Source organism: Parasteatoda tepidariorum, chromosome X2 (genome assembly GCF_043381705.1).
Source record: "Parasteatoda tepidariorum isolate YZ-2023 chromosome X2, CAS_Ptep_4.0, whole genome shotgun sequence".
NCBI classification, from domain to species: Eukaryota; Metazoa; Arthropoda; class Arachnida; order Araneae; family Theridiidae; genus Parasteatoda; species Parasteatoda tepidariorum.
In genome coordinates this window covers 27431223-27447285 of record NC_092215.1, presented here as the reverse complement: position 1 = coordinate 27447285, position 16063 = coordinate 27431223, and the positions used below count along the sequence as shown (strand labels likewise).

The following is a 16063-nucleotide window of genomic DNA, read 5'->3' as shown; positions in this document are numbered from 1 at the left end:
GTATTTTTTTTATTAACTTATGTATGTGTTTTGATTTAGTTAGAATCCAAAACTATCCATGTTCTTTATATTTCATGATAAATGAATCTATAATCAATCAATATTGTATTTTAATGTAATTTGTCAATTAGTAACCACTTAAATTAATAATCTATTATATTAATAAAGAATTAAATTTGTAATCAATTAAATTAATAAACAATTTGCAAAATCTAATATATTTAAATTTATCTTGTTTGTTTTTAGTTCAATTTGACCAAATAAAAAATTTTTTTATGATTATTCTATTTATATTGTGAAACTAATCCTTGATGTAGTTACTTTTCGTAAACAAACATAGTTGTAGGAAAATGTATATAAAAATATTTTTTTTCAGTGATATATTTTTATTTGAATCAAAATATATTAAAATATGATTATTTTAACATATTTTATAAAAATACATTTCCATAATTTTTTTTTATTTTCTTACTTTGCATTTTTAACTCGTGTTTTATTTTTTAAGTATTTTTAACAGTTGAGCATTTCAAAAGAAAGTTTTGTTTTTAACTTTTTTACGGTGCAAAGTAATAATATAAAGTAATTATTTTTAAAGAGCCATTTTTTGATAAATAAATATGTAAAATTTGCTTTTAAACCCTCTTGTGAGAATTTCTGTTTTGTTAGAATTTATAACTTTGATATCTATTTTTTTTACCAAAAAGTATATTTTTATAATTTGGTTCTTAAATTTTCTCTAAAAGTTATTAATGCCCTCTTTGCTAGTGAGACTATGTATTTTCTGTATTCAAAATTTGTGTTTGGCAATGCATTGAATCCTGCACGCATTATTAAATACATTAAAAGCATAAAATTCAATAAATTATTATTTAAAATGCTCTATAACAACATTTTTTTATTTGCTTCTGATTACATTTTAATTTGTTTAAAATTAAAACTCTAGCTACCAGAAAACAAGCCAGACACTAAAAACAGCCACTGAAAAGACATCATCTGTTCTTGGAAGTTTGGGTGCCACTATGAGCAAAAAATTGGGGGATGTTAAGTAAGTATTGTATTTATTTTTCTACTTTTCAATCTTGAATTGTTGTTTTAATATTATTTTTTTCTGTAATATTATTCTTAAGTGATGTGATATAATCAAAATTTAAATTCAAAGTTTAACCTTACATTAGCTTAGCTCATTTAAAATAACAAAGAATCTTCTAAATCTGTGACTAAAACTCTTTTTAATAAATATCTTACATTTACTGTGAAATGGGAGTTCTTCTCGTTTTGTAAAGATAATTTTTAAAACTACATAGAATGTTTTAAATGGAAAAGCACAAAATCATTTAAAATGCTACTTTTTAGATTTTAATTTTATACTATTGATATGCTTGTTATTAACATTTAAAAAAAATTGCAATAGTTTTATAATTCATTTTATTATCTATAATTTAAAAGCAAAATTGTTATAAAGGTTTACCATAAATTGAATAGTAAGCACTTCCAGCACATTACTCCTGCTCTGTCATTTCATGTGAAGTTCAGTTATTCATATGTTAGTTTTTTTTTCATTATTTGTAGCATTTTTATATTCAAAATCAAGTTTTATCATTAAAATTATAAAGACTAACACATTTCTGTCATTTGATCTATTTCATCTCTTTAAATCTCATTTACACTGCCAAAACAATTAGGGGATATTATAATTTTATCCATAAACTGTGTATGAAGAAATGCTTTGTTGACTGATATATACTGTATAAATGTTATAAGATATGTGAAAATAAAATAAAATAATGAACTAGTGATGATAAAATTTTATTGATGATATTTGCTAGTCAGCAAAAAGTATGCATTTCTAGCATATTTATTACACACAAGCAAACAATTTTATTTCTCAGATAAAAATGAGTTTTAATTGAGGGCATGATTTTCTCTGATCAAAAATGTCACACACCTATGAGGTCACACATCAATAAGGTTATCGACTTAGGGGATATTCTTTCCTACTCTTTATGAAAGGAGCATTCCAACTGCTTAATTACTAGCACTTCTTTTTCAAACGTCCCAAACATATTATATTGAGTCCATATCAGGAGAACATGCTTGCGAATTGAATCAAAAGATTCCTGCATCAAAAATTACCTCAAACTCTCTTTTCACTCCATATCTAAAATGCATAATTTTCTTCATCGCAAACAAAATTTTTGAATTCCTAACTTTGTAAATGTTATAGTTTTTCTTTTTAACCTCTTCTATTCCATTTTTTTTAAAGCAAATGTTGATTATCTAGTTGTGTCATACCTTACTCACAATATCCTCTTTTTGGTTTGTGCAGTGTATTAATACTTATTTACGCATTTTATAATAATATAGAAAAATACACTTTGTAATGTTAAAATATATTTAAAAAAATATTTATTCACAATATGAAAATAACAATTAATGTTTAAAAATATAATTTCATGATTCTTTTTTAATGAAATTGGTCCACTTATTCAGTTTAAAGCCTTCTAAATCTTTATAGTTTATATTTCGTAAGTAATTTTAATTGCTGTAAGTTTATGTAATCTACGCATGTTAAATGCAAGAAAATGTGTGTTCCAAATAACATCATTATGCACTGAAATTCGCACTCAGATGAATATCTCTATAAGGTATGGGTGAATTATAAATTTTATAATCAATATTATATAAAATTTAAAGCATATTGACATTTTTTAATCTTAGTTTTCTGGTACAACATAAACCTACTTATATTATTTTTATCATGAACAATTATAATTTCTATGCTTTTAAATTATTAGCTAGTTTTCTGTATACATTATTAAAAACCCTCACTGAGTTTAAATTATCTGTAGAAAGCCAAACAAAAATTGTTAAAATTAGCTTTAGGAAAATAAGTAAATTTGCTATTAAAATGTTTAACTATACTTATATATTTTATAACTTAGGAATTTTGTTTGATTTTTCTATTTTTTAAAAAGAAAATAATTTTGCTGTTTTGATTACTTTTCCCTCTCTAGAACTTTACTTTTTCCTCTCTACTCTTCCTTCTTCACCTTTTTTGCTACATGGAAACTTCAGACATGTTTTGAATTTTATTATGGAATTTTATGTTTACAAATAATCTGAAATAATGACAAACTTTTGTGTTTTCTGCCGTCATAATATATTTTAGTTGATACAGTTTTAAATTTTTTTTTAAATTTAAAAATCAGTATTAAGCAAAAATTTTTAATTTTTATAATGAAATTTTTAATATCAATCAACTTTCTTTTTAAATTTTAGTGCAGCAATCTCTGATTACAGTAAAACTTTTGGAAAATGATCACTCATAATATGAACAAAGAAAGTTTGCCTTTGGGGCTATTAAGCTGTGTTGGACCAGGAAAAATGTTTTGTGTTTGTTTTGTTTATGCTAGTTATTAATTTTTGAAATAAATACTATTTTTAAATGCGTACTTTTATTTATTTCAATTTTAGATTCATTTATTATTTATTTATTTTTTATAAAATGAAAATAGCTGTTTAAAAATTAGTTTCCTACAAGTTATTACATTTTTTAAAAACTTTCAGAATTGTCAAATTTCATTCAGAATTGTCAAAAAATAATAAAATAAAGCTTTTTATTGACTTCTTTTGTAGCTTTCATTCTAAAGTGATTTTGTCGTCTTTATACAAGCAGTGTATATCTGTCAGTTTACTTACTCTATTTTTTTTTCTAATCAGTTCAAAATAATCTCATTTTAGTTGTTTTGTTTGTAGTGAAGCCCAATCTAATGCTTGATTTGCAAAGAACTAATGCTTGGCCTTTCTCATTAAAATAGTTTTTTAATCTAATGCTTGACCTTTCTCAGTTTTATTTAAGAATGATATAAAAACGCTTTAGTGATCTTTCGTAGAGAAAACAATTTCAAGAAACAAGAGCAATCTTTGATTTGGGCGATAACTATAACTACTTTGCCTATTAAAATGAATCAAAGACCACACAAATAATTTAAACATATTTTTTTCTTTTTGTACTACATATTAAATTGGTTACTGTGCAATCATTTATAAAATGTAGGAATAATTCTTTATTACTTAACATGTTGTTGTTGTTTGTAAATACACAAAATTGCAGAGGTTTTAATCATGTTATGTTTATTTTACAAAACTTAAAATCATATTTCGAGTTCTTAAAGGAATAATTTTGTGTCCTTATTCCCCATACGGATTAGTTGAAGAATTTTTAAAACTCCATCTGTAAAAGATAGTTAGGAACAAAAAACTTTATTTCTTCTAAGCAGTTTCTTAACTCCAATGCAATAAATGTCACTATAGCTACAAGAAATACACTTGTTACAATGATTTAACAATGACTCAAAAATTTTTTTTTTTGGAATTGACTTTGCATCATAAATTACGAACTAATAAAAAGTAGAGACTTCAGATCAATCGCAAAGAATAGTTAATTGATGAAATTGTGACAGATCACAAAGCATTGTTTGTTTTGTTTTTAATGTTGTTCTTGATCCTAAAACAAAGTAAGAAATTCTGGAATAGGATTACAAAGAAGAATTAAAAATTTGCAAAAATTCTCCTCTGCTTTTGAATCATTCTGTCTATAATTTATTTGTTCTGCCTTGATAAGCAATCACTGGTAAATAATATCTAAATGTTTTGAGATGTTGAGTAGCTATAATTTGTCACTTTCATTTGGAGTACCAGGATAAAAACAATTGTTTTTTATTATTTCATGATAATGGACTCGTAAGTTGGTATATTTTTGATAAAATTGGACATTTGTGTCTTGAATAATTTACTGTATTTGTTTATTTTACCATCTTATAATTTATCTTTATTTCTAAATCTTAAAAGGAAGTTAACTGGTTATTATGGAGATATTTTGACTTGGCATTATTGCTTTTATGTTTCGGTGATAAATCTGTTCTTTAATTCAATCCCTGTTGTTTTGTACATCCAACTGAAACAATTTTCCTTTAAAATGTTTCTATCCATTATAGTTTTTGACCCAATTATAACATTAACGGTTTTATTTAGACCTCAAATTCTTTTAGGAATCAAGATTTTTTTTTTCAAATTTGGAGAAATCTTAAAAAAAGGTATTCATCTTAATATTAAATCCTGTAATCATGGAAGTTAACTAACACGAAATATTTTCCGGGCTGCCAAACATTTTCTACTACTAACAAGCTTATTTATTAAAGGCAATTAAGCTACTATTGTATTGAAAAAACTCTAAAATGAACTTTATAATTGATTGCAAAACATGTCCCTATTTCATCAATAACATATTAAAAGTCACCAAATTTTTGCATAATTGGCAATGTTGCATCAACAAAGTAATAGGCTTAAGACATTTATTACAAAAATATATTTAAAGTATTAATTAAAATAGCTAATTTAGTACTAAGCTAAAAAAGATAGATAGTTTATTGAAATAACTCATTATTATTTGCTTGTTTAATGGTTACTCGTTAATGTAAGAGAAATTGATCTTCTCAAAAGCCCTGGAAGAGGTCGATTTAAATAGTGCTCTCCAGAAAATTTATGCTTCTTCATAATTTTCTACCTCTGTAGTAAAAGATTTGTTTAAAATATATTGAAAATAAGAAATTTTTTTATAGCTCATTTTAAAAAGATAAAAATACAAAAGTTTTATTTTTATTAAAGAGTTGTTTAGACTTCAAAAAAGAATTAAGAATGCTCTCTATTGAAGTTTAAACCACCAGTTTGAGAGTTCTTTTAAGGATAATTATAGTGATTTTTCTCTAATTTTTTTGCATCTGGATTTTTAATTTTTCTTATTCTTTAAATATCACCCGAAATCATTTTAAATTTAAACTACCATACTCAATATAGTAAAATAGTTTTCTTGTTGAAATTTTGTGCTTGTCATGTTACCTGCTGAAAAGAAATGCTCACATGTAATTAAATTCACGGGTTATATAGATATATTTCAGTTTTAAAGAAAAAAAAGGCAGTTTTTACAAATTACATAAGAGGCTGTAAAGAATATAGTCTGTTGTGAGAAAATATTTATGATAAAATACTTGTTTCTGAAAACTTTAAAAGAAGTTCTAGTTGAGGAAAAAGCTTATATACCATCAACTGGTTAATGTGTTATCAACTTTTCTATCTTGTTTTAGTCACAATTAAATCTAAAGTACAAAATATTAGACAAAGCCATTCACTATATGGGTCTATTTCTATGAATAGTCAAGAATGAAACAAAATGTATTTTCAATAAATTCTGTGTTAAAATGAAATGCTTTTTACTTAAAATTGAAAGTTTTATACTTTTTTGCTAAATGACTACTGACCATGAAGGCTGACTTCAAGAAAGCTTACTCTTGTTGTACATAAAATCTAATGTTTCTAGTTGATCCAGATGGTTTTCAGCTTGATTCTTTTTTAGGAATTTTACGAGAGAAAAAACTCCTCTCATGTATGCATGTGAAATTGCACAAATATTTTGAGATAAAAACAGGTCAATGATTACTTAGTTTTCATCATTAAAAGCATAATTTTAGTTTTTGTGTAAATTAAATTATTTTTGATCAAACTGGTTTTGATACAAACTTATTGTTGATTGTATTGATTCCTAACATGTTGTATCTGAGTCAAAGAATATACCTATGGGAAGAAGGATAGCTTCCATAGACATAATGTAAACCAGTCCCCTAAGGTTTGGTGTGGTCCTTTTGTATAAAGAAAAAACATTTAGGGGCACAACAGCAAAAATTCTTGAAATTTGTTTGCACCCTCTTTCTCCTCGTAACCACTACAGGGGTTGGGGAGAAGTGATTTTTCTTTTTATTTATTGATTTGTTCTGCATTTTTACAATATTGATAAACAGTATTATACTATTAGATATTTCTTTGAAAATACATTGATATAATCCATGTTGATTAAATCTGCTAACACATTTTGACATAGAACGAAAGAATAAAATGGATGCGGGAGGCAGTGTATTGAACCATTCATGTAGAGTTGTCTAACAACTGGTTCATGATTGACGCACCTCCTGACAGTCCCTTTGTTTTTTTGTGCATGCAATGAATTTTTGTATATATGATGCTCTGCTATATCTGAGTATGTTACTCACCCTGTAAGTTGTCTTTCTGGTATAGCATGCTGCACTGAGTAGTTCCCTGCATTAGTTATGTATTCAAAGAGCTGGACTTCTTCTTCTTTCTATATTCTTTGTTTGAGTTTTATTTTTTTTGCCCTCTGTTTTTCTAACATGAGCCACATAACAGCATGAGTTTAGTAAATTTGCAATTAAGAGTGTGTATCATATGAATTTATGTTATGGTGAAGTGCACATTTGCTATACGAATAAATTCCAGAAAAATTAATTAAAATTTGCTTGCTGAGAGAAAAGTGTTTAAATTTTTTTTTTCGTGTGAGATAGAGATTTTTTATGTTTCATTCAATTAAAATTAAAGGGCATCTAGAAATTGGAAAAAAAGCAAGTCATATCAGCTATTCATTATTTAATAACTAAAATATCGAAACTTCATGCATTTAACTTTTTTGATCTAAATTTTTGATACGCAATTTATAAATTGTTAAAATCTGAAGAAGTCAGGGCAAGATTTTTATATTTAAATTTTTAAAAAAATCAAATATATGAAAAGACAAGCTTTGCATCTGAATGCTTTATGCATATAGTATTACCTCATTTCTATCTAGATATGAAGACATTAAATTCCTAAAAGAAATTAAAAACAAAATGTGGTTTCTCTGAATATTGTCAGTTTTTCAAAACATTCAAATAAAGTCATTGCTCTGAATTAATTAGTAAATATAAGTGTAAAAATATCAGTTTCAAATATAATGATGGGATATGTTATAAGCATATTTTTTAGTGAATTTGACTTTCAAGGTGTACACAAGAACACGAATCTTACTATTCCACAATACAACCGTAAAAATTATGTACACACTGCCCAATGACTATAACATTGGTTTAAAATCATTTCACAGTGTTAATGTTAAAAATTTTTTTTTTTTAATATTTGATTTTTTTGGTAGATTTTTATTTTAAAATTTGTCTATTTAAATTTTGCCATGCTACAATTATTTGTAAAAACTTTTATTTTATTTTTCAATTTGAAAAATTATTAAAATTCTCATTAATGAAAAACAATAAGTGGTCATAATTACCAAAAGATGGCTCTCGCTATTTTCTTTCAAGACTGTTTTTTTGTAGTTAATACTTTTTAAATTAGATTTTATCATATTTGAAGTATTTTACACACCTTTTACCTTATAAAAAAAACATGTTAAGTTTAAAATCAATAAAAAAGTGTGATGTGAAAGGATATCCTATCTCTCCAAAAAAGAAGCTGTGTTTTCCAGAAGTTTGTATCAGTAATATTTTTATATGTTTAATATTGGTTAAATTCGAAACTGCCATCCCAATTTCATTTCTTGTATTTTTTTTAGGAACTCCTCAACTTTTCGTTCATTTGAAGAGAGAATGGGCTCTGCGTACTCAAATGTCAAAGTAAGCTTAAATGCATTTAAGAGTGTTTATTTACATATTTTATGTCCTAAAATAAATTAAGAACTGTTTAACACTTTTTGATTCTGTTGAACTTATTTATTGTTAACTCAATACATTAAAGGTTCATAGGATATCAAAACTTAAACTCTACTAAGACTATTTATTTATTTATTTTTATAAAGTATAAAACAAAGACTGCTTATGATGGAGGAATTAAAATTGCCAAAAATTAGTTTATTTTTGTAGTGTTGCTAGAAGGCATTCACCTTACCTTAGGAATCACCTTTCAGGAATATCTGTAAACTAATTTTTAAGATTTTAATTCCTCCTTTGCTCTAGTACATCTTGATAACAATTGCTAAATGTTTGATACTGTTACTACTTTTTCTAATTTAAATATCAAGTTGCCCTCCTAATGTGAGTTTTTTTGGGCAGGTTTTTTTGTTGAGAAATATTCTAAAATTAGACTTTAAGGGTAATACTTTCTAATCATCCGATATAAATTTAATTAACTATATATTATTTGTATTTTTGCTTATATTTATAATCTTTTAAGTATTGTTTTCACTAACGTTTTTCAAAATTATTTTTCAAGACTCGAATGGGGACTCCAAGAAGTACCAGTTTGTATAATTTCCAAGAAGTTGTGAATGGTTCTGACAGACGTGCTGCTTCTACTGCAAGTACTCCAATTATTCCAGAAAGAGGACCTATCCCTTGAACATCAATAGATTTGTTGTACATATGCTTAGCAACATTTTTGTTTCCTATTTATATTTTAACTCTTAAATGTGTTTGTATATTTTGTGTATTATTTATGATAAATATATATTATCTGATCTGAATAACAAGAAATATTTCTGCTTCTGCTAGTAATTAATAAAGATCTGCTTCTATCCTTTCTTACTTGTTGTTTTATTCGTACTTGTACACTTCTTTAAGCATTTATTGCTGAGATTAAAGCCTGTCACAGAAGTTAAAAAAATTCATAATTTTGTATTTGGTGCTGCAGCTAATCAGTGGCATGCAGATGTGTATGGATGCAAGAAACTAACTCCTTAATTAGATGCCCTTGAAATAAGAAATGTTTTCTATGGAATACCTTATTCCATCAAACACATATTTGATTTATCAATTTATAAACCTATATACTATAAAACAGGGGGTGGAAATTTATCTATGATAAAAATGAGTTATTTCCAAAAAAATTATGCTAATTTTTTATCATTAAGAATATTTCAATTTTATTGATGGTATTTATCTTTATTTAGCCACCCTGAAACTTCATAATTAATTTTTTTCAAAATAATATTTTTCCCATGAAAATTTTCCCTGAACCAAATATTTATCTGTAAAAAAATTCAATTTCATAACAAAACAGCAATAAATTTAAGTTTTAGTGTCCTTAGATTCGATGCCACTTAGAGCTGTTGCTCCCGTTGGCACCTCTCTCTCTCTGCCTGCCACTGTTACAAATTCAGCACACAGCTATATAGATGTTTAATTGCTTTTCTGAAAATAATTATTGCAAAGTACAATTTACTCTTTGCCAGTTGAAAATTTTATACGCGAGGAATTCTGTCATGTGTCAACAGAAAGTGATGCAAATAAGTCAACTCTTCAGGATACTCTTATTGCAGGATTGCCTCAAAAAATAGTGTCTTTTAATATTTCTCTTATTATCTGAGCATAAGAGTAAAATTGAATGAATATGAAAGCTAATCTATGATGTCTAAAAATTTTAAAATAGTTCAAAACTACGATTCTATTTTTCCTGAGTGATACTTTAAAAAAAAATAATAAATAAATACTACATCCTGCAACCCTCAATAAACTTAATGAGCTCTAATGTGAAGAAAATACAATCATAGTATGACTTATGGGTGCCTCCTTCCATTCATAACATTTGCCTTTTCAACTGTCAACAAAAATACATGCAAGCTATATGTTTATTTAAGCAATTTTTTTAACACCATGCAACCCCCCTTATTATTTCATTTAAACACCTTTTTCAAATGACAAAATTAGCAATTATCTAGGCTAGCAAACACTTGCTTTTTTTTTTCATGAACTTGAGTGGCAGGACATGTGGGATATTTGGAAGTTAGATTATTGGTGGATCAATTGTATTATAAACTGAAAAAAAAAATAATAATTAATAGAGCTCACTTTTTTTTTGGCAGTTGCAGCTTTTGAAAAAACAAGACAAATATTTCAAGAAATGACATCACAATGTCTGCCAGTCTTATCATAAATGTGTTTTTTTCTAATTTTATGCTTTGACTCCAAAAGAACTAGATGGCTACAAAACAAATTCTTTTGCGAATATACAACAGTTCCCTGGCAGCAAAATAACGCGGGCCCTTATTGGGCCAATATTCATGAATCTTGGCGCAGTAAGTAAGGGTTCAAAGGGCCTTTATTTTTCCAATGTTGGCCCTATATAGAATTTTCCGAGAACCAATTTTAGAAAATCTAGACATCCTAATATTGGTCCCTCGGTGCATAATCTTATAGGACCCATATCGAGCCAATTTTGAACCCAACTGAGCCATGGTAAAATAGTTGCCTGGGTTGAGATGATCGGGAGGGAAGTGGCAGAGGAGGAGAGGGAACGGTTGGCAACGACCTTCTATATCCAAACGAAGACTAAGAACAGAAAAATTTTAAATTTACGTGAAACAAAGACTACGTTTGAAGGAATGTTCAGCTTCACTTTACTTTAATAACTTAGATAAAATAATTTAGTTGAAATCTTTACTATAACAATGAAAATTTTTTTATTAAAATAAGCGAAAAATTAAAATTACATAGATATTTTGTATCAATTTGAGTTTTTTTTTAGTTTGATTTTTAGGTCATCTGCAACTTTTTCGCATAATTTCTAAAAATTGTCAAAGATACATTAAAATATTTCTGTCTACATAAGGTTGTAATTTTGTTAATTGGCTAATGCAGATAGAGATAAAGAAAATGTCACATTTTCTCCAATGTCGACATAAAATCTTATGTTAATAACGAAAAATCATTAAATTAGGTGAGTGACACTTACACTTTGTGAACTTCCTTCTTTTGATGCAAATCGACTCGCCTAAATTGGGATGAGAATTAGCAGCACACGCGATTGAATGCAGAATTAATTATTTTTTTGTCAATTGTTTGAGAAATTTAAAAGAAAAATGATAATTGAAATCTAATGTTCTTCTAATCTTTTTCCTTCCCAACCTCTATTGCGTATCTTTAAGTTGAACTTTCCTTGAAATTGTTAAAAGCGAAACTTCTTTCAATTTTATTTGATATTTTTAAAAATAATACATTTTCAGAAAAATTGGTTCATATTATAATATCTATACCGTGATCAATAGTCGGTGTCAATTTGCAGCAACCTTAATAAACTGTTGAAACTCTTCAAGTTTAGTATAAACTTAATTACGCGATAATATGCTCAAGCTGAACAATATTATCGCATAATTAAGTAACGATTCTTCTGTGGAAAATACTTTTGATGTTATATGATCAGAGATCTACAAAAATGCTAAATTTCTACTATTAATTTTTTATAGCCAACATGGTATGGAATGGATTAATTATTATTATTTTTTTGTCAGTGAATGTTCGAAAAATTTTAAAAGAAAAGTGACAATTGAAGTCTAATGTTCTTTTTATTTCCTCTCCCTCTATTACATATCAAGTTAAACTTTACTTGAAATTGTTAAAAGCAAAATTTCTTTTTTATTTGATATTTTTTAAAGAAAAAAAAATTAATGCATTCTCAGAAAAAAATGGCTCATATTCTGATATCTGTAGCGTGATCAGAAATATGTGTTAATTTGCAGCAACCTTAATAAACTGTTAAACTCTTCAAGTTTAATATAACTTGATTACGCGATAATATTGTCAAGCTGAGCAATATTATCGCATAATCAAGAAACGATTCTTCTGTGGAAAATACTTTTGATGTCATATGATCAGAGGTCTACAGATATGCAAAATTTCTATGATTTATTTTTTATTGCCAACTTGGGTTGGAATGGATTAATTATTATTATTATTTTTGTCAATAAATGTTCGAGAAATTTAAAAAAAATGATAATTGAATACTAGTGTTCTTTTTATCTCCCCCCCCCCCTATTGCGTATCAAGTTAAACTTTCTTTGAAATTGTTAAAAGCAAAATTTCTTTCTTATTTAATATTTTTTAAAGAGAAAAAAATTAATGCATTCTCAGAAAATTTTTATCATATTATAACATTTATACCATGATCAATAATAGGTATTAATTTGCAGCAATTTTAATATTAAACTCTTCATGTTTAAATGTTTAATATAACTTGATAACGTGATAATATGGTCAAGCTGAACAATATTATCGCATAATCAAGTTATATTATAGCATAATCAAGTAATGATTCTTCTGTGGAAAATACTTCAGATGTCAGATGATCAGAGGTCTACAGAAAAGCAAAATTTCTATGATTTATTTTTTATAGCCAACATGGTATGGAATGGATTAATTATTATTTTTTTTGTCAATAAATGTTCGAGAAATTTAAAAAAAAGAAAGAAGCCATAATTGAATACTAATGTTCTCTTTATCTCCCCCCCCCCACCCTTATTGCATGCCAAGTTAAACTTTCCTTGAAATTGTTAAAAGCAAAATTTCTTTTTTAACGAAAAAAAAATTTATGCTTTCTCAGAAAAATGTTCTCATATTATAATATCTGTACCGTGATCAATAATAGGTGTTAATTTGCAGCAATTTTAATATTAAACTCTTCAAGTTTAATATAACTTGATTACGCGATAATATGGTTAAGCTGAACAATATTATCGCATAATCAAGCAATGATTCTTCTGTGGAAAACACTTTTGATGTCAGATGATCAGAGGTCTACAGAAAATCAAAATTTCTAGGATTAATTTTTCATAGCCAACATGGTATGGAAAGGAAAGAAGCGACCGAGATTTATAGACTCCTGCACAAGACGATAATAGGAGCAATAGTGTATAAAGACAGAAGATAGCTTTTTAAAGAAGTCTTGCATTAGGTTCTTTAAAAACAGCTCTCATAATAATTTTATGAGCAATAGTCCCGTGTTATATTGGAAACCAAATTATCGTCAACAAAAAAACAACCCCTCTTTCATTTACACTATTTTCTAATTTTTTATTTAATTTAAGGAAGAGAGTCCACAAGGGGGTCATTTGCACTCTTCTGGAAACATAATAAAATAAAAACTATGAACACCTCTTAAAATATTTTTAACATTTCATTTTAACTAATTGGAATTTTTTTCTTTTGTGGCAATGTTTTAAATATTTTTAAGTTTCATGCTATTATGAACTAATGAGTTTACCGCTTTTATTCAGTAAAAAATAATTAAATATATTCTTCAATACTTAATTGAAACAAACTACGGAAACTTTTTCTTTTGTGCTAACATTTATACATAACAATTTAAATTATATATTAAATGATTTTAATTATGTATTAAACAATTTAAATAAACTTAATTTTTAAAATTTTTTTAAAAAAATATGTTAAAATTTAAATTTTATGCCCAAAACTTTTGGTTTAGTAGCATTAAATAAATTACTGAAACTGCTTGTGTAAAATTCTAATGCGTGCATGTAAAATTATTATTCAAATTACATATGTATGCACCATTTTTAAAAAAATATTTTATTCTGAGGTCATTCCTTGAATTTAATATTCCGATTTCTTACAACGCACAGCAGAATTGTACTTCAATGAAATTAAAAATGTTTTTAATAGCAATGTTATTTTTGCAATATTTTAATTACAATTTTTCTATAACTATTTTTATAAAATTTATCAGTTATTAAACGCTTTAAACACATATTTATTTATTTAAATTCTTCAGAAAAATTTAAAAATATATGTTAATTTATTTGTTAAACAATGAACTATTATCGACTTTAAAACATATTAAACTGATTATTTTTATTTTTTGGTTAAATTATTACTGAGAAATCGAGGTTGCCACACACGATTATCAAAACATTTCCGAAGTAGACAGGTATTTCCGGTAACATTCTTTACCTGTCTACCTTGTTTAAAAATCTTTATCTTTTCCAAGAAGATGTGCAATATCTTCCTTTTCTCCTTTTTGGTTTCAAATCTGATATAATGATTTGTCATTCCAATTTAAATGGTGGTTATGTTGTTGCTTTTACTACAATTTATGCAAAATATTGCAGATAGCGTTTAGTTATCTATTTACATATATTTTATCTTATTTACATCTATTCTTTCATATATAGCGAAGAGAATATAAGGAAATATAGAAGGAAAATATTATATANTGGTGGTTATGTTGTTGCTTTTACTACAATTTATGCAAAATATTGCAGATAGCGTTTAGTTATCTATTTACATATATTTTATCTTATTTACATCTAATTTATTTACATCTATTCTTTCATATATAGCGAAGAGAATATAAGGAAATATAGAAGGAAAATATTATATACAAGGATATATATAAGGATTTCATATAAAAGGAAAATCTTATTTCCTAAAATCTTATAGTTAACTTATTATTATTTTATAATTTGCCAAAAAAAGTTCCACTCATCATCATTTTGAACAAATATTACATTATTTTGTATTAAAATGCGAACGATACTTTTGAATGACAAGCTAGTTTGAATGTATATATTTTAAATATTATTTTTTTAGTTGTTGTTTTTTTATTCACGCTAAGCTCCATGGTAGGGGGTAAAAGCAATAAAATCTGAATGGAATTCATTTTAGTTTAAAAATACAATCTTGAGAAAATAAACTTAGCAATATCCATTTTAATTAATGTTCAAATCTAATTAATATTAATTTATTATTATCAGTTGAACTATATTTTAATAATGTAGGAAAGTGTTTCAAAGATAAGTTAGTACAATTTATATTATTATTAAGTTAGTACAATTATAAAAAAATTATTTTATATTACTATTATGTTCATAATCATAATAATAAGTGAATAATATCTAAATAATAGTAAGTGAAGTATTATATTATTTTATTTTATTATTCGAAAGCATCTTTTGTTTATTACCCTTAATGTGCATAGTTTTTTCGATTCATTTTTGACAAGGATTTTAAAAACATATTTTTAGTCTTACAGAACACGTTGTATATTAGATAAAATAAAAAAAAATAAAAACTATATCTGTTAATTATGAAATTTTTCTTCATTTTATTATTTCTGAAATACGAAGGGAATTCAAATAAATACAAAATATGAAAATTATAGCTATAACGAGTCATTAAATTACAGGTTATTAAATTAAAAAATTTCGAAAAAGATACAAGTTTCAATTTTAAAATAATCGTTTTCTATTTAAAAAAAAAAAGATAAAGAACGAATGCATTTTCAAGCAACTTCATTTTTCTAAACTTTTAATCTTTATTTTTAAATTTAAAATTACTAAGCATAAATAATTTTAGAGTTTTTTTTTTAATAAAAATTTTAAAATTTTTTCGATGGGTTTATCTCCAGATTTTCGTAAATCATGAAAACTTGATATTTTGGC

General features: G+C 25.8%; 1 protein-coding gene across 5 annotated transcripts in view; it reads left to right on the top strand.

Annotated features, from left to right (window-relative positions):
* Positions 1-9412, top strand: part of LOC107455114 (tumor protein D54) — a 37998-nt gene extending 28586 nt beyond the window's left edge. For 3 of the 5 annotated variants that reach the window (XM_043041059.2, XM_071188349.1, XM_043041058.2), the window contains 3 exons: positions 944-1045; positions 8450-8510; positions 9106-9412. In XM_043041059.2, coding sequence (XP_042896993.1) covers positions 944-1045; positions 8450-8510; positions 9106-9231 — 289 coding nt within the window. In that variant the 3' untranslated portion in view covers positions 9232-9412. Of the gene's footprint in view, positions 1-943; positions 1046-3279; positions 3453-8449; positions 8511-9105 lie in introns of those variants that run through there. The other 2 variants (XM_071188350.1, XM_043041060.2) reach the window with 1 other exon arrangement.
* Positions 9413-16063: the final 6651 nt, after the last annotated feature.